Below are 25630 nucleotides of genomic sequence, written 5' to 3'. Positions count from 1 at the left end.
TTGTGATAGTACTGACTCAGTTGCATGTGAAGTGTTGCTCCACAGCACGAATCACTTGGCTTTAATTTAAATCTAAACTGTAGAGTTGTCGTATCTCATATGATTTTTTTTGTGCATTTTTTTTTCTTTAAGGAGATAATTTGCTCAGCTGTAGCAAAAATCAATCAGCTAGTGGAGCCTCTGTGCATTTTGATTCGTCAGTGCAGCACCTTGAAGGCAACATCCAAAGTTTGGATGCATTGGCCAAAATAGCTGTCTTCCTGCTTACTGTGAAATAAATTTGCCACTTTTTGGAGTCAGCCCTAACGTCTGACAGAAATTATTGAAAGTTTAGTACCAAATTATTTTAATGTGACAGAAACTCATCCATTTTCTTAACTGCTTATCCAAATCAAGATTGCGGGGTAGGGCTGGAAGCGATTCCAACTGTCATTTGATAAGATGTGGGGTGAATATTGGACAGGTCCCCAGTCTATCGCAAGGCTGAAACAGACAGATGTACTCACATTCACACCTACAGTACAACCAATTTAGGCTCACCTATTAATGTAATAAGCATGTCTGTGGAGTATCTGGAGAGAATCCATACAGGCACATGGTGAACGTGGAATTTGAATCTGTTGGATTCAAACTGAGCCCCCCTGCAAACCCAGCCTGCAGACAGAGGTTTCTCCTGCTCTGTAAACAGTTTCAAATCTAATTTGGAAGAAGTTCTTGAAATCAATATTTTAAGCACGTGCTCATTTCACAGCTGAACAATTAAATCAGTTTATGCTGGTGAGTCACTTCTCATGTAAAGCGGGGATTATTCTGCCGCCGAGGATAAAAATAAGCATTTCGCAGTCAAGCTGTCACCGTTTGCACCTAGATGTGTGCATTGTTATTTTGGTCGGTTTGTTGTGTAACTTTGCAGCTTTTCTTTCATATTGCACTATTGACATACCACTGAGAGACGAGCATGTACAAGAAACAAACCCATATTGTCAAACTAAGCACTTTGTGTATGGTACAAACTCATCTCTCATCCTCTTTATTTCTCCCTGTCTCAGTTCCCTGATGACTTCTCTTTAGTGAACAGCCTGGAGATGAGGTTTGTGATCTAACAAATAAAAGTTCTTCTAATCCTCAACAATAGAGCACAAGGGCAAGGGATCAATGCAGGCTGAACTCACAGAAAGTGTTGCCACTATAAACTTGTCACTTTGAGGAAATGGCAGAATTGATCTCTAGAGGAGAAGACGCTAACAAAGCGCTTTAAAAAAAAAAAGGACTGTGGTGGGCAGAGTCAGTTAAACAGAATTAAAAATAAGCATGTGGCTATTCTTTGAGCTTAGTTATCTTCAGAAGAAGAACTCATTTATTTTACTCTTGATTAGGGATGGTGCTGTTTTTTTTTTGTTTTTTTTTAGCTTTTTCACAGGGAAGCATTGTAATTGAACACTGGAATTACTAAAATGTTCAGTAAGGAGAAAGTTTTAAAAAGCTCCTCCCAGTCATGGCTGTGAGCTGCTGCAAACAAACATTTTACAACTTTGACAAGTTTCTAGTAATGTGTTACTTTCATGCAGTCAACTTTTTGCTGGTTGGTTACATGTAACTGCGATCTTGTCCTGCTCCTGACCAGTGACCATCCGCTTACTATTTTAATGTATTTTAATGACGCTAATCAGAAGTAATAATGATATAATCATTTTACCTCTCATCCATAAAAGGTTTATGACCTATAGCTGTCCCCCTGCCAGGCCAGCATGCGACAAGTTTGTGAATACAATAGCTTGAGCAGAAGGCAGTAACAATTTTGCAAATGAATACTATAAATGCATCTACTAAAAGTCTCGGAAGAGTGAGAATCCCAGTGACCTTGACCTCAAAGTCAGAGGGCAACTTTTTAAAAAATCTTCTAGGATTTTCTAATTTAAACCAAATGTACATCTACTAGAAGGCTGAGTGGTAGCACTGGCCCGTGAGAGTTTGAGAACATTCATTATAGGTAGGTGGCTGAAGAAAACTTTTAATTAGATTGTAGCATATTGTGCTCACTTTACACAAACATAATCCAGTGGAGAGTCCTTGAATCCTTTTGTTCCCCAAATCAGCTGACCACATTGATGGCACACAGTGATTTCTTTCAACATTAACATATTAATATTGATCACGTTGCTCCTTTGACATTTTATCTGTTGGTCAGAATGGAAGTATTCAATCACTGCAGGAGCAAGTAAACAAACCCACGTGTTGTAGGAGAGTTTTCTTTGTGGGATAAAATGCAAATGACATTCTTTTGTGCACTACAGTGCAAATCTGCCTGGAGGCGATTATGGAAAAGCATTGAAGCAGTCGCTATAGATAAACATTGTTCAGCGATAAAAGGAAAATAATTGGTGTTCCCTGTCATATTACGCTAGACCCCTTATTGTCCAAGTGTAAATTGTGTATTTACATAAAAATGGCTCTGTGCACATTTTTCACTGGCAGACAACTTAAGTGAAATGTTTGTGCAAAATTACTGAACACATATAAGGGTTGTACGACCAAGAGTGACACCTTATTCTATTAGTGAAGTGAAGTGAAATATATACTGCTTTCAGCTGCTTTAATGTGAACAGGAGCTAAGAATCAGAGTTCCTCTTAGCCAAAAACCAAACCTAGGGCATACCTGCATCTTTCAAAGCCAGCACAACTGCCCCTGCTGGCTCTGCCAGATTCGATACACCAATCAGAACCACGGTGATCTCTTTTGTTTTCTTTTTCAAAAACAAAGAGTATCTAATTTGACAGAAGCAGCGACCCAGTGCAAGATGTGGCTCCACAGCCACAGCCCAGCAGCACTCTTCTTCAGAGCAGGGCTTGTGTGAGTATGGCTAGTAATAGAGTAGTACTGCTACTTTGAGAGTGAAGGACACTCAATTTGGCTACAACATTAAGGATTCTCTATGTGTAGTTCCCTTCGCAATCGTGGTGGTGTGTGGGTGGTGAAATACTGTTATTATTTATATCACTGGAGCTTTGGTGGAGTGTAAATTAAATCACAGTCGTAAAGATTTTCAATTGCATTGGAATTCAGCTAAAAGCTATTTGAATAAATAATCGGCAGTTGTGGTCTGAGCCTGACTTGTATTGTTATTTTAGTACAATTGAATAATTTTCTGGGAGTTGCAAAACAAAAGTAGGATAACTCCATCATACACGACACATTTAGGTCAAATCAGTTCCATTCACATAAATCAGATTTAAAACAAAAGAGTTTCTTTTTGGAAAGTTATGGATTTTTGCAGTCAATCGTCCATTTGTCGATATAAGTGAGGGAAAGACAAAAAGATGGTTGCAAAGTGCTACAGACAGGCCACGACAGAGGAGACTGAAATCCACTGAACAAGATGAATCACCTTTCACCTGAGAATCTGGACATAAACATGTTGGGCCACCCGGCTTGCTGTTGTGAGAGGTGGCAAGCAATGAGAGACACCAGGGGTAAGATGGGAATGCTTCCTGACAAGAGTGGCATGCGCTTTCTCTTTAGGAGCCACGAGCAAAAACACACAGAAACCGAAGTGATAAGAGCAGCGTCTCTGTGGAGTGAACTCACACCAAGGGGAAACTTAATGATTGCGTGGCAGACGGAGAAAAAAATGATTAGAAGAGCAAAAGAAATGAAGGAAGAAGTAAAGGCTTATGGATTTATGAGTCTGTGAGGGAAATGGTCTCTGCATGTGAAATTATATGCGTGTGGGTGCATCTGTCATTTTTGTGTTTATCATCTCTTGTCATTTATTGTGTCTTCTCAGTACACAGAGGCAGAGTTTCTACTTTTTTTTAATATCCCAGTCTTGCTGTACAGTATGTCGTTTGACTAATTTGTCATTTAGCCTCATGAATTAACACTTAAATCAACCCTCACAGTTGCATTTAGCATAAAAATATAAATTATGATCATAAGTTGCTGTAGTTTGCAGTAGAGCCCTGATTGTTGTAATTTCTTTCTTAGCTTCAGAAATATTTCTTTGCATCCCAAGGCTGATGTCTCCTGTGAGGATCGTTTGCACTTTGTAATATTCCACCCATGGATACAGTGCCCGGTTTCTGAAAAGCAGGAAACAATGTTTTGTTCACATAGATGTGGTATTGATCTTCTGCCAGGAGCTCGTCCTCGGCTGTCTTTTGGGTCCTGAATGTGAAGAAGAGAACACTTGAAATGCCTTTGCTTCTGGATTCATAACTGTCTCTGCATTACCAGCCGGAAGAGGTTTTCCTATTGTTGGAAACATGAATGGTGTCATGGATCAGGAATCCTTTGAGATGGCACATGAATTCCTTTGTCAATGCGAGCTCTGTGTGGACTCAGCATTGTGTGTCCTGCAAACAGTCTCCTGTAATAATAATATAATAATTGCAATCCTGACTTTTCCCCTTCACTCCAAAGTTAACGCTGACATGTTGGTAAACCTCTCGTTTCTGCCCAAAGATTAAGCATCAACTCACCAGTTAGCATGTTTCTAGTCAGGGCCACCGGTTTGTGCCATGACTCTGCTTGCTCCTGGGCAAAAATGGCCTCGCCTCTCTCCTCTGGACTCATCTACAATATATTCAAGCTGAGAGAGCAATTGACCTGGAAATTTCTCAGCTGTTTTTTTTTCCTGCTGTGGGCAGAATATGAGCTTAACTCCCCGCAGTTCACTCTCACAGACATCTTTCTCTTTTAGTGTCAGAAAAGCCTTAGAGTAAACACAGCGAACTGGGTAATACAACAGCTGTGGAGTTAGTCAAATGCTGATGCTCAGCCAGTTTTTTTTCTTTTCGCCAGAATACACCGAGTTAAAAATATCTTTTGATCTTCATTGAATAGCAGAAGCAGCCTCCACATTTTTGAAGAGTTATTTTAGTGACATTTTACTTGCTACTCTTTTGTGTTAGATAAAAGAAAGATGTCACAGATGCCCAGAGCACACTTACTGACTCCAAACCAGGCTCTTAATGGTGTCATGACCCACGCCTGGATGGAAATTACTTTAAGAAACTAATCCAAAGTAATTATCTCATATTTATGATGACTTTTTATTGTGCATAATGCAGTACAGTCAGCCAGCTAGTAATTATTTTTAAACTGCCCAAAATTAATGAATGAGCCAAGATGGATAGTGAACGTAAGAGATGATTAAAAGATGTTTTCTGGATGACACACAAAATACATGCTAGTCACTCTGTGCTGTATGTTAGCAAGCACTGCAGTGTTTTGAGTCAAAAGCTGTTGCCTGCATCCCAACATGAGTATGATAATTCTATGCTACTGATGATTAGCACGTAAATGTGCAATATATTTACCATATTAAACTCTTTTAATGTCCTACTTTCCATTAAAATAGGACATTTCCATCTTTTTTAAGTCAAAGATTATTTTCTATCTAGCTACAGAGTATTAAGTAATGTTTACTACCACCTGTGTTTAAATGTCAAAATGGCTGCTTGGAAAAAGCCCACCCTGAAACTACAGCAAATGCAACAAATTTTGTCTCAATTCATCAACCAGAGGGTGAAAGAATATGAGGTGATTGTAACGACCAGTAACTCGAGCTTTTGCAGTCATGTTCCCAGTAACTGCTGTCAACCTCCAGCAGCCAGTTACATCTAGCATCCAGTGGTTGCCAGATGATTGTGGATGTTTCTAAGCCCAGTTGACTGGGGGCTTATTGTCCAAAACAGTGGACACATTAGTGTTGCATTGTTTGTGGTCACATACCTGCAAATAGCTTGACAAAACTGCAATGATGTGTTGAGGTCCATGACAGCCTTACTTTATAAGTCTCATCTGATTATGTGAAGCTGAGCCGGTAATAGATATGTGCATTTCTGTGGCGTGCAAAGAAAAGCAGAAACATCCTAGTAATTTTGTGAGCTTTGACAGTTTTTTCTCAGTCATGTAACATTTTAGACAACGTCTACATTTCTTGTCATATCAGCGAGAAAAATAATCTTTCCCTTTAGTTGCTTTTTTTTAAAAAAAATGTTATCCCTGCAGATGGTCTCCATAAATGCTCTGCTATAACCTTTAACAAACTCACAAGGATTAAAATGTTTTAGCCAAGATTTTATAAAGTCACAATTAGTAAATGAATACCAGACTTCATTTTACTTTAGTCCTCAGAACAACTCAGAACTGCTCAGCAGTACATCAGTTTAAGTAGTGGTGCTGCTTTTCAAACTCCACAGTGATGTGCTTAAATATTAAGTGGAAATGTTAAAAACTGGTACTTTAACAGTCTAACTCTAAATGCATCTACTGGCATTAATGATGATTTTCTGAGCACGATTATCTTTTACTTCTAAATCCATTAAATACTTGGACGTTTCTGAATATACCGCAAAATATGACACCCTTGCTGTGCCCTTGCTGGGCACCATTCTGCTACTGTGACAGTATTATCCCATTATGTAATTAGTGTGTGAACTGTTGTTAGATAATATTAGAAACATAGATACAACAAACGGAGAGCAATCGAGTAAGCCACATGAGTTATGACAAGGTCACACAGGATTTTTCTTAGCTCAGAATTTGCCATTAGGGGTGACTACGCACATAACCAAGATTGTTCCAGGAACAGCAGTGTCTCTGGGACCTGTGCATAATTTAAAACCAACTATAACCATCTCATAAACAATAATGCTGATTATGCTTTTGTAAATGAAACAAAACTATATGTATGAAAAATGAAAACTCCAGCATTGGCATAAAACACTGATTGATAAATATTTAAGTTGATTTAAAACAAAAAGATCTGTCACAACTAATTGTGGGTGAGAGAGAAAGAAACCCACTTGCCTCTAGTGAGGCCTTCTTGTATTTGTTTTACTCTGCAGCTCTGTCTGCCTGAGGCACAACAGATCAAGGGTCTGGCACTAGTAGCGCGTAACCAGTCCACTGACATCGCAGCAGGTCAAGCTGAAACAGAAGTAGGGCTGAACGATATATCGCATTTGCGATAATATCGCGACATGATCAAGTGCAATTTTCTAACCGCAAAGGCTGCGATTATACTCTGGACATGTCCAAATTCATGGGCTGCATCCTCCTGAGGCCGCATTTGTAGACCGATTACGTCACAGCGACGCGCCGAAGGCTGTCCAAATTACTACCATATCCCAGAATTCATAGCGCGGCCCAGCCAAACTCCAGTTTCCAGCAATGGCGGCCGCTACTAAGTTTTAAAATTACTCATACTAATCTTTCTGGGTCACAAAATAAACTTTTAACATATTTTCAGGCGAGAAAGTAGTTGTGTAAACATCAAATATCTGCTCGGTTTATCAAGATATCCCATATTTGCAAAAGTGCTTCGACGTTTTCAGAGGCGTCTGCTACCCACCAGCTCGACAGCTAGCCGGGAGCTCGAGGGTTACTGATGCGGCCGAGAACGGCACAACTCCCGGCACATCATTTTCAGATCACCGCGGAGTTTCGCTGCTCGGGTTAAACGTAATATATAAGTCACTTAGACAACCTAAAAATGTTATTGTTGGGCTTTTTTCAGTGTTTTGTTTGTTCGTGAGTAAATCGGTTTGGCTGAGATTAAAGTTATTAGATTAGATAAAATAAAACTTTATTAATCCCCCGGGTGGGTTCCTCCTTGGTTTTCACACAGCTGACTAAACGTCAAACAGAAAACTTATTAAACAGAAGTATGAGACAGTCGAGAATTTACACCAGTGTCTGGTTATATTTTAGATAGCAAGAAGCAGACGGCCGAGTTTATTAAACTCCACCGAGACAGCGGTGACGCTAATCAGAACTAGACCGTCCAATTTCACGCCTTTAAACTTTAAAGGCGTGTTTGTGTGTGTGTTTATACAATTGCTATTATGTTTGCACTTTATGTGTAATGTTACTGACTGCAGAGATCAGTAAGATGTGTGTATTTTTTATTTATTAGTTTTATTTATTTAATATTATTTTTTAATTGAATGACTGTCTAGTAGTTCACAGATGTCGAAAAACTGAGTGTGGTAAAGCCACTGATTTTTTTTATGTATATTTCTGCAATCTGCACATTGCACTGACTTTCATTTTAATGTTTACACCAGGGTTCCTTGTCAGCACTTTATGCTCAGATGTTTGTAAGCTAAAAATAAACTATTGTGTATGTTCAAATATACTGTTGTGATTGAAGAAGTTAAATAAAAATGTCAGTCATCAATTCATGCATCACCTCATGTCATCATAACAGAGGTCTGTCTTCCAGGAAAGAACAGTTTAAAATTAATGTAATATAGTATTGGCCATACTATATGATGTATTGCTTGTCTTTGTTTAATAATACAGAAGACAAAGACCTTAAAAAATAATCGCATATCGCATCGCAATCGCAATATTGGGGCAAAAAATCGCAATTAGATTATTTTCCATAATCGTTCAGCCCTAAACAGAAGGACAGTGCAACAGTTCCTGTCACAAATCCAACCCATTTTTTGGTCTGATCTGCTCTGTGATGTTATATCATTCAGGCCTGATTTAATTCATGTTTTTTAATTAAACCTTTTGTTTTCTGTCACAAATGATCTCTTAATTATTAAATAGCTTTAATTGCATTCTGTCATACTAGCAGATAAATGCTAATTATTTAATAATACACTTAAACACGCCATCCATTAGTAAGCAAGTGAATAGCAAAGCTACAGCATTGGTTCTGAGATTTGTATTTGGATGTATATCTTTTGAAATTTCTTCTTCCATTTGTATGGTTTTGATGTACGCTACAATAAACACTGGAACAATGCACATGTCATATTTTTGCATGAACACGAACGTGTCAGAATGCTGTAATGTATGCATGCATTGCCCACCAGCTGCGAGTCCCTCAGTGTGAACGTGTTGTAATCCAAACAATTGTATGTTTTAATGCAGAAAACATTTGCCAGTATAATTTTGATAAATGCAATTCCCTCTAGCAGGAATCTCCCCCCGTACATTTTTTTTTTCAATTTTATCATGTATATACGCGGTTGGATATTAATCGTTAACATAAACAGGCCATACAGTAAAAATGTGTCCGCACAGGTCATAAAGACGGATGTTTCCAGAGAAAAGGGCTTTGACATTTAGGTAAAACTAGCACATAGATGGTAGCATGCCGTCTCCTCCACAAACTTATGCTGCTGGCCGTATAACATGAATAGCCCAATTAAATGGCTGTCCTTGGCAAATCCTCAACCACTTAATTAACTGAAGTTAAATTGTAAGGCATTGCCAACATTTTTAAGCTTAAATTGCTCTAAATATCACTTTGCTTTTCATCCATTTTTTTAATAGTTGTAAACACACCGAACCCTAGCCTCTTATACAACTTATACATATATACACATTCTCTCTGCATTGTGTGTCTGCACATTTGTTCTGTCCCGTGTGGTGCTGTCCTGCTACTGTGATTAGTTTTGTGTTACATTTATATCAGAGTTGCAATCCTGGGGAGGAATCATGCACAAAATGCCTAATATGTCTGAAATTTATCAGTAAATGTGATTCGTGTTTGCAAACTTTAAAACTAAGGCTTCGAATGTGAATGCAAATTAGTTATGTGAATTAGTGAATTCATATTCATGCACAGCTGCTCACTGTCTTCTTTCTGCTACTGTAACATTAGGCTCTGATACACAAAGCCAAAGCTGGGGGGGGGGGGGGGGGGGGGGGTTCATTGCTGCAGAAAACCAGGTGAGACAGAAAGACAGAACTGTGACTGGTATGCATCTCAGACTGTCATACCCCTAATTAATCGACATTAAAACTGCTTGGTGTCAAGTTTAGACTTTGGGAAGAGGAAAAGATCATTTCTCAATCAGAGTAAGGCTTTATAAATAACTGGTTTTCTGTGTTAGCATTATAAAGAAAACTATCACAGTAAGTGAATTTTTCAAATAACGCACCTGATGTGAAGCTGATTATCTTCTCTACTACCTGCTGCTGCTGTTTGTTTTGTTTTGTTCAAGAATCTGAGGCTGTAATGTGCTCACACAGAGCCAGTCCTTTATCCCTGTGGTAGGTAGGTAGGTCAGCTCTGTTCTTGCATGAACACATGCAATCACTTTTAATCAGCTGGTCACATTTGTTAAAAAGCATCTTTTTCCATCAATGGGATAGTTTATTACTACAAGCAATTAAATGTAAGAGGATGCTAAGGGCTAATGGAAGCCATTCCTCCCTTTATTCACCACACGCCGAAAATGCTCATGTGGCTTGTAGCTCATTAACTGTCGCCTCAGAAGCAATTATGTGACAACAAAAAACCTGCTGTGAGGATTAAATGCAAAAGCCACTGGTCTGAAAGATTTTTATCTTAGCCGATGTTTTTGTTGGATATTTCAACCACATTTACAATGCACAAGGCAATAGCAGTGATATCTTAAATCATACCAGACAAGTAACAATGCAGATATAAACTCATCCATGTGTGCATGTCTTTGTTTAGAATCAGTGTGGGAGAAACTGTGAGATGTGTGAGGTTATAGGGAGCCACGTTCGAAGCTGCCTGCGAACACCAATCGACAGCATGCTTTGGTTTACACAGAACACCATCTATACCCTCACATCAGTATTCTGCAGGCTGGAGCTGATTCCAAATTAGGCATAACTTATAATAATAGTGTCTACATTGTGAAAATAAACAATGACCCTGCGTGTGATTCTCTTCCATCACTTGACCATGCACAGCAATGTTGAAAGGCATTTTGTTTTCAGTCATTTACATTCAAGCAAAACATGCTGCATGCGCCCTTAATCATGCTTTTTTTCAATCTACTGCACATGCTATACGCCCACTGCAACAAATTGTTGGTACTCTTGGCTTCTCTGCCAACATAATCTACCCAAGACTCAGCGCTCCAAGAGATGGTTGCCTTTGGTTTGTATAAGAATGCCCGAAGGTTTTCTCTTTTAGCCATTTTCAACTGTGGCACTGTGTTTACATCCATAATTGAGGGGCCAAAAGAATTTAGCAAATCCATCTTCATGTGTTTTGTGTGCTTAAGAAAATATTCTAACTGCATGCTGTGTTGTTGTGTCATTTATTGATAAGACAACAGGGAAGCAACTTTTATTTCACTTCAACAAAAGTTTGGTCTGGACCTTAATACCAGGATTTATGCCTATATGCATGTATTGTTGGAATAGAAACTGTAGAGGATTCCCATTAAATAATTTCAGAACTTGTGGTGTTTGTGTTAATGATTCCAATAATCAATGCTGGAGAAAACTAAACTGCGTATTAACAATATCACATTATTGAATCACAGTCAGGATTTATTTTCTGTGATGAAGGAAACAAGATTAACTTAAGAGCTGTGATACCAACGTCCTTAGGAGATGATATGATATTACTCCAGAGTGAGCTGATGCACTTTCTTGATGTGAGCTCCACAGAGAAGTTTTCAGGACTGATCATAAAAAACTTCAATTTTACCAGAATTGAAATGGGAGGAAATTTGAGGACATCCATTTTTTTACAGTCAATGAAGCATCCCCTGATGTAGGGGAGGCTGTTCAGGTTGTTAGTCTTGACAAAAAAAGTACAGCTGTGTATCATCAGCATATAAATGGTAAGAAATGGCTTTGAAGCTCAACCAGGGTAACATTAGTAAAGAGAACAGAAATGGGCCAATGACTGAGCCTTGACTGACTCCACATAAGACAGGTGCGGATAAGGACTGAAGTATCTGTCAGATAATTGTGATGAAAACTATTTGAGAGCTGTGGCAGTGATGCCAACCTAATTCTGTAATCTGTTAGTAAGAATGACATGATCAGTGGTGTCAAAGACAGCAGATGAGTCTAGTAGGACCAAAGTGGAATAGTCACCTTTATCTTTAGTGTTGTATTTTTTAGTAATTTTAGGTTATGGTCATGTTTTAGTGGTGCTGTTTGATCAGTAACCAGATTGGAATTAATCAAAGATGTTTCCCTCAGCCAGCTGAAGGAAGTGATGAGCAACAATTTTCTCAAAGATGTTTGAAATAAATGGCTGTTTGGAAATGGGTCTGTAATTCTTTAAAGCAGTGGAGTCTGAGGAGGGAAGAAACTGGTTGTTTTAAAGTAATCTGGATCACAGCGAGATGAAAGGGATTTGTTTGTGATAGAGAGGTGCCAGGGATTTATGACAGGTAAAACCTCTTTAACCCTTTAAAGCCAAATGTATCATATTTTTAAATGACTTTTTGTGAGTTTTTGAGACTTCCACATCATCGGCGTGTCGTGGAACTCATAAATAAAACTCAGACAACAGAAATTTTTCACAAACCTTAGAAGATATAGCAAAGATAGAAAACTGAGTATGATGAATGAGTCAGTTGATAGGGTTGAACCTTGGATTGTGCTTATTATTGTTACTCAAGACAACAAGACATATTTTTTATGAGTTGGTGTAAGAATAATGGCTTTCATTAGGCGACAGTTAACAGATATGTCAAGCGTAAAAGCCAGATCCTGTGTGGGGCTGGTAACACATTGCCCTAAATGAATAATTTAGCAATGTTAAGAAATTCTGTTGCAGTACAGTTAGAGGGATTATTAATATCTAACTTAAAGTCACCTGGCACATTTTTTTTGTCAATTGTAACAAATATAGAGCAGATTGGAGAATTTTTAAAAAAAATAATAAAATTAATCAATCAATAAATCATTAAGCATCTGTCTTTTTCTCTGTCAGGTGGCATCCCCTTTATCCTGACCGGGGAACTGTTTGAACAGTCTTATCGACCTGCTGCCTTCATGATCGCTGGCACAGTAAACTGGCTATCTAACTTTGCCGTGGGCCTCCTTTTTCCATTTATTCAAGTAAGTGGCATTATTTATGTATACTCTCAGGCTACCACAATATCTGTTTTTAATTACACGGTTATCATGACAAAAATAACACACAGTATACTTATAAAACGTATAAAACGTAATCTTTTCTGCCAAATGGGGTTAGAGAAAACTGGCAAATGAGGAAAGCTAGCTTCTGTAAAGTGTGAACGTCTCACTCATATCCACAATCATCTGTCAATCAAGTTTCTTAACTGCTTATCCAGTTCTCAGCTGTTACTGGACCGCGTACACCCTCGACAGGTCACCTCTGTGGAGCAATCGTATCCACACACTGGGGTACTGGCCACTGGATGTAAAAGATGAGTGTAGACACCATGACACCAGTCGTTGGTTAGTTTAGATCCATATCAAATATGGACTGAGTATTTTAACCACCATCTCATAGGGTAATGACTTGTTAGTCACAAGGAAGACCCACACTAAATGCATTTTATCATTCTTTTTAGCATTAATGTGGACCAATTTTTTTATACATAGTTTACCAGTGGCTTAATTTTTTAATATCAAAGCTATGTCCATCTTTTAAATACAGGGAGTGCAGAATTATTAGGCAAGTTGTATTTTTGAGGAATAATTTTATTATTGAACAACAACCATGTTCTCAATGAACCCAAAAAACTCATTAATATCAAAGCTGAATGTTTTTGGAAGTAGTTTTTAGTTTGTTTTTAGTTTTAGCTATTTTAGGGGGATATCTGTGTGTGCAGGTGACTATTACTGTGCATAATTATTAGGCAACTTAACAAAAAACAAATATATACCCATTTCAATTATTTCTTTTCACCAGTGAAACCAATATAACATCTCCACATTCACAAATATACATTTCTGACATTCAAAAACAAAACAAAAACAAATCAGAGACCAATATAGCCACCTTTCTTTGCAAGGACACTCAAAAGCCTGCCATCCATGGATTCTGTCAGTGTTTTGATCTGTTCACCATCAACATTGCGTGCAGCAGCAACCACAGCCTCCCAGACACTGTTCAGAGAGGTGTACTGTTTTCCCTCCTTGTAAATCTCACATTTGATGATGGACCACAGGTTCTCAATGGGGTTCAGATCAGGTGAACAAGGAGGCCATGTCATTAGTTTTTCTTCTTTTATACCCTTTCTTGCCAGCCACGCTGTGGAGTACTTGGACGCGTGTGATGGAGCATTGTCCTGCATGAAAATCATGTTTTTCTTGAAGGATGCAGACTTCTTCCTGTACCACTGCTTGAAGAAGGTGTCTTCCAGAAACTGGCAGTAGGACTGGGAGTTGAGCTTGACTCCATCCTCAACCCGAAAAGGCCCCACAAGCTCATCTTTGATGATACCAGCCCAAACCAGTACTCCACCTCCACCTTGCTGGCGTCTGAGTCGGACTGGAGCTCTCTGCCCTTTACCAATCCAGCCACGGGCCCATCCATCTGGCCCATCAAGACTCACTCTCATTTCATCAGTCCATAAAACCTTAGAAAAATCAGTCTTGAGATATTTCTTAGCCCAGTCTTGACGTTTCAGCTTGTGTGTCTTGTTCAGTGGTGGTCGTCTTTCAGCCTTTCTTACCTTGGCCATGTCTCTGAGTATTGCACACCTTGTGCTTTTGGGCGCTCCAGTGATGTTGCAGCTCTGAAATATGGCCAAACTGGTGGCAAGTGGCATCTTGGCAGCTGCACGCTTGACTTTTCTCAGTTCATGGGCAGTTATTTTGCACCTTGGTTTTTCCACACGCTTCTTGCGACCCTGTTGACTATTTTGAATGAAACGCTTGATTGTTCGATGATCACGCTTCAGAAGCTTTGCAATTTTGAGACTGCTGCATCCCTCTGCAAGATATCTCACTATTTTTGACTTTTCTGAGCCTGTCAAGTCCTTCTTTTGACCCATTTTGCCAAAGGAAAGGAAGTTGCCTAATAATTATGCACACCTGATATAGGGTGTTGATGTCATTAGACCACACCCCTTCTCATTACAGAGATGCACATCACCTAATATGCTTAATTGGTAGTAGGCTTTCAAGCCTATACAGCTTGGAGTAAGACAACATGCATGAAGAGGATGATGTGGACAAAATACTCATTTGCCTAATAATTCTGCACTCCCTGTTTGTGGATATGTGTATCATTCCCATGATATCATCATTATTAAATATCAATGTTGTAACACTCCTTAATGTTCACACTGCATTTTAGTTATGGTATGATTTTGCAGCTTACTCACTCAGGTTTACAACATCAGGAGCATATATTGAATTTACAATAAAAAAATATATTACAAAAGAAGCCAAAGCTGTAGTGTTATTAACCAAACAATGCATGATTTTTAACCTAATGAAGAAAATGTTCTTGAAAATCATGCTTGTACGCCTGAATGTATTTAAAAATGATGATAGGAAGATGAACTCGCTTCGACTGGCGCTCCGACGCACACCACTTAACTTTTATAAGGTAGTTTTCTTCAAGGCACTTGGATTGAGCACAGAAGACTTTAAACTTAATCCTGACCTTTATGTAAAGCGCAGATATGAAAACTGATCCTGCTTCATTTACTACAAGCCTCGCCTGGCACAGCCCTGAGGAAAAGCAGTTAAGCCATGCAGGGCATACTCTACAGGAATTATGAATTGGGGTTTTATTTCCCTGGTTAGTGTGATAATATTGTGAGCTTTAACTCCGTACCAGCAAAATATTGGCAGTAAAAGTTACTGTTAAGGGGCACTTAACCCACTTTACAGATTAGATATTTTCATGAGAATCACTACTTTTGAAAACTGTTTTATAATGTCCCGTCTAGCTTGTAAGCTATTTTCCAAAATTAAGAACTTACCATCAGTGATATCAAAGAGGTTTTAGTTTAGAATTGAATTTTTAAACAAAAATCCTGCAAACTAGAGGTGGTAGTACTGAAAGTTTTTGTACAGATCTGACACTAAGTAAATACAAGGCTGATATTGCCAATACCAATACTGATCATTTTAAGGCAGTGTATGTGAGGAAGAGTAGCGTATCATGGTTTATGAGATGAATCATTATTAATTTGTTAATTCTGAATACATTTTATTAAGCACTAAATCACTGTGATTTTTAATTTTTGGAATAATTACCAGCAAAACAGTCAAAGGAGCTTGCAAAGAAAAGCGTCTGGACTTCTTTAAGTTGCTTGAAGACGTTTCACCTCTCATCCGAGAAGCTTCTTCAGTTCTAAGGTCAAATGGTGGAGAGTGTGGACATAGATGTCTATGTGGACATCTATGTCCACTGTGAGCGACCATCTTTGAACAGAGGCGGGGGTTTACGACACCAACTCTCTGCCATCTATAATCCAGTTTTGAGATCCCTTCCCAGACGCCTTAACGCCCACTCACATCCTGGGCCATCTGACCTCAGGAATTCGCATGATAAGGTGGGGCCAGGTTTCACAATGAACTCACCCGAAACTCTGGCTGATTGTGACCCACACCCAGTTTCACACCTTGGCTCAGGTGATTAGAGGATCATCAGGGGGTCCTTTTGTCCCTCTGTGGGGGGTTACTCCCACTAGGTTTATATCTGGGACTCTCCACCATTTGACCTTAGAACTGAAGAAGCTTCTCGGATGAGAGGTGAAACGTCTTCAAGCAACTTAAAGAAGTCCAGACGCTTTTCTTTGCAAGCTCCTTTGACTACGATGACCTGGATGACTGAGAACCTTCACAGACATACCAGCAAAACACACCTTTTATAGCCTTTCGTGTATTTTGAAACTGGGTCTTTCTGCTTCTGTTGTTTTAAATGTGCTACAGACTTTAAATAAATCAAAAATTAACACGATTCATTAGGGAACAAAGTGAACTTGGAGGGTAGAAACAAGTTATCGATCCTGTCATGCTATTATCAATCCAATACCAATACCGGCAGTTCAATACTATCAATACTATCGATACTTGGATTGATCTATAGTTTAAAAGAAAAGGGCATTTTCATTTCTGGAGTTGGGGATCTTTAATTAAAGATTCAGTTGTATTTTGGAACATGTTGGTATATGTTTGCAGTGTATTTGGAGCTTAACAGCAGTAAAGATTAAAAGTTTGTACAGCCTTCATGAGCTGTGCAGTAATGCTAAAATTTAATCTTACGTGTTTCAGAGATGTTGTGATGTCTGATGTTGTTCATCCATTTAGTCAAAATGTCTTCGAATGTCCAGCAACACTGCGCCTTAACGCATCCTGCATTGATATGTATCCTGCTGTACCGCTGATGCGCCGGTTTCACTGTTTGGACATTTCTTAACAAGGTGTAACAGTGTGAGACGTGACAGCAATGCTGAATGCATAGACACAGAAACTGATTTACATTCAACGCTGCATAAGAGCTCGTGTAGTTTGGTGCCAACAGAAAAGGATTTTTATTTGAACAAGGTGGCGGTTCAGGTGTATTTTCTCCTAACCAGCACACAGCCGATACTCGTTACTTTAGCCTTTTAAAAAGAGCTGCTACAAATAGACAAGGATAGACAGAGCACCCAAAAGTACTGTGCAGAGGTTAATATAGAGAGCAGGCTGAGAGTTTTGCTTTAAATGCACATGATTTCTCAAAAAACTGCAAAAAAAAGATCCTTGAATGTTATTTGTTAGAAATGAAATTTGGGGTGACATAATAAAAAATATACAGGAGTTGAGGACAGAAGAGCCTATCAGTGTGTAAAACTGGAATGTTTTCTCAAAAGACACCAGGTCCTCTTTCATCTCCTGAAACCCAACCGGCTGCTCGTCGCTGCCTCCTCTCATCGTAACTCTTTTTGTTGCATCCCTGTGTTTTTGTTTGTTTGTTTTTCTATTTTTTTTTTCATTGTTTTACTGCAGCATGTTTTACTGCAACTGTTTGGAGAAAAAAATTTGGTCTTTTTGTGCCACAATTTAGGTTGCATTAAAAATTAATAATTTGAGCTACCACAACAACCACATCTTTTCACTCAGACGCACAGAAACATCGCATTCATACACACATCAGATTTATGCCAGATAAATTAAACTGCATGTTTTTAGTGATGGATGACATTTCTACCACCCAAGTCGATGTGTGAGCTTTTTATTTGTATTTTTTGCTTTTTTAAGATCGAGGCTGATGTGGTCGGATCCTTTAATGTTAATGGTGTTTACAGCTATAACAGACATAGACACTGGGCTGCAAAATGTGGACATCTGACTTCCTCTGGAGTTTTAACTATTGTGCCTATGCAGTGCTGGTGGTATTTCTTTCAGCAGCTCTCATACTCTGAGCCATTTTATGTGTATGTGTGTGTCTCTTACAAACATTTGGTTGCCTTTGTCTTTAGCCATCAGCCAGCTCACTATACTGCAGATCCTATGGGACTAAAATTGACCTTTAGGTATTGTAAATGTGTTGGGCCTTTGGATTTGCCCTCATTTCCTGAGAACCAACTGCCTTATCTGAAGCAATTTCTAGTTTATCCGTTGCAGCCTTATAGTCTTATCACTTAGTGGATTTCAGCTCATTGAAATTAGTTCTTTAACTTTTTATAAAGATAAAACCAGCCTGTATTACTTTAAAGTCAACCTGACATCCTGATAGACAATCCAGAGAGATTAGATACTTCAGGAAATCTGCTCCCAGTGTGAGAAGTCAAATGTCTTGAATTGACTTCCCTTTTAACAAGGCCTGTGATGTAGCATATGCCTGGGTTGGATAGAATCTGTGGCCCATGGGGATAGTTACTCTTGTGCAGCTACATTCATAGCAGTTATCTCCTGTAAAGCAGCGAGTGAGTCACTGACAAGAAATAAGGCTAGACTTGGTAATATGAGGCCATGATCACAAAGAGGAAAGCAAGCACGCTGGACAGAGAAATCAATTTATATTCCTCATGAGAAGAAAATGGAGATCAGCGAAGCACCATCAGATCTATTAATGTCCAAAGATTGAATAAACTCATCATTATGAACATTAAAAGAGTCTTAGCTTGCAAACACAACCCAGACAGCCCTGGGACAAGCTGGTGGACTCAGATGGTTAGCACTTTTCTGATTCTGGACGGATGTCTTCAACAACTGCACATTCTTGCAGTGTACGCTTTCTCAAAGACAAGATCAGCACTGGGCATTCAGAGAATCACTGAAGCAGTGCAGCAGAAAGCAGGGATATGGGAACGGGATCGTTTTTGATTGCTCTCCAAGAAGAACAACGCACCAGAACAAAAGAAAAACTGATATGAAATAATCTGGCTGTTATTACAGCTATTTCAAATATGTTACACTTCAAACAGCAGACGTCAAGGATGGGCACTTTGAATGGTTTCCATCATGGTGGGGGAAGACTGGCAGCATTTTGATGCGTCTGTTTAGAGGGCTAACCATTCTGAACGAGGGTGTTAAATTCCTCCATGCGACTGGACTACATGTATAACCTCCTGTGCAGCTTGAGTGGCTGCAGTTTTCCCCAACAGGAGCTGGACCAGTGCCAACACAATTATAAACTGTACTGCCACTCTGGGTGTAGTAGGGGGAAATCAGGCTGATAACACAGACAATTCACTGCAGGTGTTCCAGCGGCAGTTTTCTGCCACACAGAATGGCGCTGAGCTTTTGTTTGTGAGTTAACAGAATGCCCTGCACATGTAGTATCTCTGCCAAGCCCCCCCCCCCCCCCCCCCCCCCCCCCCCCAAAAAAAAAAAGCCCGAGGATTTTAGAGGCCTTTTTACTGGATAGGAGGTTTATGGCTCCTGGAGTTCAAGACATATGGAGCTCCGTACTATTGTACACACTGTGTGCATGCTTATTTTTCCCATTATTGGGAAAATGAAATTTATAGAATAAGCTATGAAGCAATAGAGTCACTGGGAATATTTTTTTACTCACATATGTGCAGTGATGAACATGAAACAAAACAAACAGAAAAATCAAAAACCTGTTTTTAAGCTTAAAATATGAATCTGGATTAAACACTTTCACTGTGGAACCATAACATGCTCATTTTTTCATTTTCTTTTTTAATATTTATACTTTTTTACTAATTTAATACTTTTTATTACTACTTTTTTATTATTCTCTTTTTTCCTGCTGCATTTTAACTGCATTTTTAAATACCTGTACAGGGGACGGCCCAAGGTTATTAATTCTTTATTTCTAGACCTTTAGTACTCTTCCAGTTACAAAAAAAACCCCCATTATTATCTTGGAGGGTGTTCTGTCCCATATCAGACTTTCTTTTAACAACGCCGGCACATATATGTTCATTAAATGCTGTTGCACGAGGTGTTTTTAGCGAGCTGCTGCTGTGACAAAAGCAAAACTCTCATCTGGGACACAGAGGTGGGAGTCCCCCTACAGGAACATTATCTGAAGACACAGACTTTGATTTTCAGTTGCGTTCTGTAAAGGCAGTGGTGACACAGTTACTTACAGTGAAGCTCACATGTAATTTTAACACTATAACACTGAATTCAGAGGTGCAGAAGGAAAGCTGGGAAAGGCTGGAACTGTAAAGAAGAACAAAAGAGTTTATAGTTTCAGCGAGTAAAGTTGTTGGGACTGTTGACCCCTCCTGTCTGAAAAAGCATGTTAAAATCTGATGCTCTGGCGCAGCTGGCTTGCAGACACTGGAGGAAACCCTGGAGTTTTACTGGGGAAATCACAGCCTGTGTGTGTATTATAAATGAACCATCGCTGTTTCTTTCTTCTCATCCCTCTGTCTTTGATATTTCGTAGCAGCCATTAATATCTTGACAGGCAACCTTAATGAGTACATTCTGTATAATAACTGTCCAACTTGGCTGGCTGCGGTGTCCTTTGAAGGTACATTAAAGGTCATTCATTGATTTATTTTCTCTTGATACTGCATGAAAACAATTCTTTTATATTCTTTCATTTTGTTTTGTTTTAAGGTGGACCAACTTCTTTGTAAAGACAAGCAGTATTCCTTTAAGACGGTGGGTGGGGGATCTAGCGTTTTAGAGTGAAAAAAGGGACTTTTACTGAAGTGTGAGGGTTTTTTTAAATCAAACATTGCAAAAATGGGAATCCTGATGAAAAGGCGATGAATGCGGGTTATCTACCTTTAAAAATGAACCACTCGGTGAATCATTGCTATATGCGCTGAATCTGACAATTTGTGGCTGCCTCAACCTATCGTATACATCTGCTTATGATCTGAATGCAGGCTAGCATAAAAGATACTGAACTGAAAAGAGGATAAATCAGTCTGACATAGTTCTATCGAAGCAATGCGGTTCCTCATTCCACAGACTGAATACTTGTTTGCCAGCCTCATGCGTCACACAGTATATGTCTCCTCCTGTTTTCCCTCTGCTGTTAGTGCTCATCTTCCAAGGATTTTATAACTAAAGGATTAAAATTAAGCTCATTTGCTATTCCTTTGGCCTCTTTCACATTTTAAACAATTATAACTATATCAGTCTCTTTGTGTCCTTCACTGCTGCTATTTTTCATTTCAATCTCATGTTAGCGCACAAAAAATGAAGTCGTTTAGTGGTTAAAACATTCTTCTCATTTCAGCCAGTGAAGCTTTCGAGTCATCCACAGTTCATTGCTTTAATTTTGTCCAAGTGTCTCAGTATTAATTGTGTCTCAGTACTCTGTACTGCACCAGTGAAGACAAGTTTGTTTACAGCATTGCAAGCAAAGGTGTTCTTCAGTTTGACATTTCCATTTCTGGTTAGAATTCATAACACAGATCTCCAACAACCTGCTGTTTTCCTAGTGCACGATCCCTTTAAAAATTTATATCGAGCTGTTTTATTCTTTGAGTACTTAAGTAGTTTTTGCTGTATCACTCCCAATGATCTGTTAAGTGAGTTGTATCTGGTAATTCCTACTGACAGAATATGATTTTAATTAAAGCATCTATTGCTGATCTCTCTGGATCTGTCTGTACAGCTTGCGTCAGTCTTCTATTTTTCAAACTTTACACAACATACAGCAGTCTGTTGTTCATGACAGATGATTTTTTTCCTATATCAGCATTTACCTATTTCAAGGTACAATGTCTATAATAAAAACAGCATTTTTCACAAATGGAGTGCACTCCATGATTCAATAGCATGTAAAATCATCTTCGGCAGGAAAACTAGAAGTATTCATTTCTTGAAAACGGTTGGTCATCTTTAGAATACTTTGGTATACACAGGATTTCATGTCTGACTCGATGATTGCAAGGTGCCCTGCTCCTGTGGCTGTAAAACAAGCCCAAATCATCACCTCTCTACCAGTGTACTTAAACATGGTGCTGTTCATTATGGCCCAACATCTCCCCTCTGGTCTCATCTCTCTGAAGGACATTGTTCCATTTGTTCAGATGCACCTTTCCAAAGCTAAGCCCTGCTGCCATGTTCTTTTTAGAGAGAGACTTTCTCTTTGCAACCCTTCCAAACAAGCCATCCTTGTTGAACCTCTGTCTAATTATTCTCTGATAAACTTTAACATTTAACATGCTCAATGAGGTCTGTAGAGTCTGAGATGTAGCTCTTGGGTTTTTTTGCTTGTTTGTTTCTCTGAGCACTCTAAGCTTGGGGTGACTTTTCTGTCCATACACGGGAAACTCATTGCTCTGTTTTAAAATAAACCTGTATGCTCCGGGCAAGCAAACTACACAAACCTTTGTGTTTATATAGGTGCAATAGGTGCATCAAATGCTGGCTGCTCCTTATGCTCTTTATTCCTATTGAAGCATTAACGGCATACTTAGTTTTTTATAGGACTGCATAGAGTCCTGTGAAAGCTTTCTTTATCACATAACCTAACATATACCACATTAGATTGGGTGCTTGGCATTCCTGACACTCACAGCAGTGATTATCGCACTTAAGAAGACTTCTTTATTGGCAACCTGTTTGCTTTATAGATTCAGTGAGTTTTTGTATCTATTCAGCAAGTTGTCTCTGGTGACAAATCTACTGAGCTTTGGGCAAACATTCACCAGTGCTGCTTCACAACTGCGAGGCTTGCTCTGCAGCTGCAGACACACCTCATTCTCTCCACCTGAGTTAAAAACCAACAGAGCTCTTAAATGGGCTTAGAAGTGTGACGTGTTGCTCTTTTGGTTTCTTACTCAGATGGAGGTTTTGCGTTGCGTTTGTCTTGAAGTTATTAAGTTATCTTAATCAAAAAGAGAGAGGCAAAATCATCTTCTCAGGCATTTCGAAACAGCTTTCAGTGTGGCTGCCACTTTTAGATTGCACTCTGGCAACTTGAATTGTGTGCTTTCTAATTAGAGCATTATTAAAATTGTTAAACTATTACTGTGGACAGTGATAGCAATTTCTAGCTACTCCACAGTAGGAAAACTTTGTTGCTAAAGACACCATACCATCATTATCTGGCTCGTTAGGAAAACGGCATTATCTATATAACACATCGTTACAGAGATATTTTTAAAAATGACATTTCAACTGAAAGTGTGACCTTTATATTTCTTACATGGCATATTTGAGTTTTTAACTTTGCTTTTCTTACATTACCTAATATAAAGTGCTAGTGTCTGATTATATCTGCCCTGTGTGCAGAGGACATGGTTCTGCCTTTTTTTTTAGACAGAACTTTGCCCTTGGTTATAATGACCCACTTGTCCCTCATTAGATCCTAATGGCATTTGACATTTCAATCTTTGTGAGATAAAAAAATAAAATCTAAATATGTACGCTGATGTTCCTGCACCCTTAAACAAACTTGTTCATTGTATTCTTGCTTGTCTTCGCTGATTTCTAATGAATTAGTTAAATAGATTCATCTGTGAATGAATACATTGTACCGTAAAGCCAGAGTTTTCAGTTAATAAATCATTCATAATTACATAAATTATTTTATTTCCAGTTAACCTGGAGGATTTTTTTAATAGAAAGGGCTATTTTCTATCTGATGCGGCTGATTTAAAAAAGTGAATTAATGCAGAAAAACATTGAATTTAATACTTTAAAGCTCTGAGCAGCAGGGTAGTTAATACGGATGCATCTACACAGGTGCATGACTCTGCAAAGTAAATACATTTTGAATAATTGTGTTTGAGTGCCTGGACTACAAATACGATTAACTATTCAGTGCATGTGAATTTATAGCTAAAGCTGGGTGTGATGATGTTTTAATTACACAGAGTTACATAAAGAAGCCTGTGACGTGTCATTTCATGATTCCTTTGCCCGTCTTATCTTAAACATTCCTTCTGGGATTTCACGTGCATCTTTGTTCTTGTGTTTTTTCTCAAGCACTCCTTTGCTCCTTGAAATATCGGGCATCCAATGATCATCATAAGAGTGCAGGAACTCAGGAATGAATCTGACCTCCAGTTGATCCAGTTGGGTGCGTGATATTTAGCCTCTAGCACTCATCAGGAGTTTTGTGAACAGGAATCAGTTGTACAGTGTATTCACAGACTGATGAAGATGAGCACAGATGATATTATCAGTGGATTTTTCAGGGATAAGATTTTGATAAGTTCTGAAAACAGGAGCAGGGCTTTGAAAATTAATGAATATGGGATTGAACTACACTGGAAATGCAAATGAATTCGGTTTACGGTACACGGGTGTGTGTGACTTCACAGGGGGATTTCTCTTTTTCTTTTGTCTCTTTGATTTTTATTCATCCATAAATGTAGATCTTGGTTACAGTTTCTACATTCTAGCAGCCCTATGTGACGTATGCGACAGAAAATGCTACAGCACCATGAATTATATTCTATGGTTTTGACATGGACGAGATAAATGATAAGTGGCTTGACAAAACGACTTGTCAATCAGAAGTGGTTTTAGCCTAGAGAGCAGATGTTGAGCATATGTGTTTGCCATGAAAACAGTGACTCAGAACCTGATTGTAATTACAACTAAACAGAGTTTCACCTTTTTAGCAGAAACAATATGTTCTTCCCTCCGCCTCTGCAACTTTCCCACAAAGCGAGGTTCTCTGACCGTAGCTTTAAGGGCACATTCATTGTGAGAAAGAAAAAGTTCGACAAAAGTCATCGTAGAAGTTTGAGATCAGAGTGAAAGTTTGCTTGAGGCACGGTGGACATTTTAGTGACGCCGTTTTGACCTTCCGTCAAATGTTTTCTGCCTGTTCGCTCAGTAGCCCCCCCAGATAAATCTAATTTTGTCCTTTCAGTCAGCTGTACCGGAGTGTCATGTGTTGGAGGCAAAGAGTGAACGAAGAACTAAAATAGCTGAAAAGGGCGTAACAAACACTTAGATGGTGTTTTCTTAGAGGTGGAAGTTGTTCTTGTATGATCTGTCTTTTCCTTTTCATTTAGTCTTGCTGAATTTAAGAAAAAAAAAAATTAAAGCCCAAACATCTCAAAACTCCATTGGGCGATGCGTTCCTGCACTTCCACTCTCACACCGACTGTGTGATGCATGAGCTCCCACAGGAATAACAGATGTGTTCTCAAAGTGTAATTAATTTTGGAGATGTTAAAATGTTTGCAAAGTCACTATTTCATAGCTATACAGTCAGGCCCATAAGCACTAGGAAAATGACACAATGTTTGTGGTTTTACCTCGGTACACCACCACAGAAGAGTTTAAATCTAACGATCAAGATCTGGCTATGGCGCTAGGAGAGAAGCGGTTACCAGAGTGTTACGCCAAAGTATAACTCTGGAAAACTCGTCAGAGCTCCATTCTCCAGATACTTCTCTCTGAAACACAAAGTTTGGTGGGGGAACTCATCTGTAAAGATATTTCAGTCTCGAATGAAGTGTGACTAAAAAACAAAAATGCCATCCACATCTTCACATTGGCAGTGTGACAAAAAACTACATTTGTTTTCCTTTGTGTCATGTTACCGATCACAATATA

At 38.9% G+C, this 25630-nt stretch overlaps 1 protein-coding gene across 3 annotated transcripts in view; it reads left to right on the top strand.

Moving 5' to 3' along the window:
- Positions 1–25630, top strand: part of slc2a9l2 (solute carrier family 2 member 9, like 2) — a 105870-nt gene that overhangs the window by 75771 nt on the left and 4469 nt on the right. For all 3 annotated transcript variants that reach the window (XM_085456079.1, XM_085456080.1, XM_085456078.1), the window contains exon 12: positions 12684–12811. In XM_085456079.1, the coding sequence (XP_085312205.1) occupies positions 12684–12811 (128 nt within the window). The remainder of the gene's footprint in view (positions 1–12683; positions 12812–25630) is intronic.

The sequence above is a fragment of the Copadichromis virginalis genome, linkage group LG5 (genome assembly GCF_057382275.1).
Source record: "Copadichromis virginalis isolate Kocher_CV1m ecotype Utaka linkage group LG5, C_Virginalis_male_GT1.1, whole genome shotgun sequence".
Taxonomy (NCBI): Eukaryota; Metazoa; Chordata; class Actinopteri; order Cichliformes; family Cichlidae; genus Copadichromis; species Copadichromis virginalis.
This window is presented reverse-complemented; position numbering and strand designations above follow the sequence as displayed.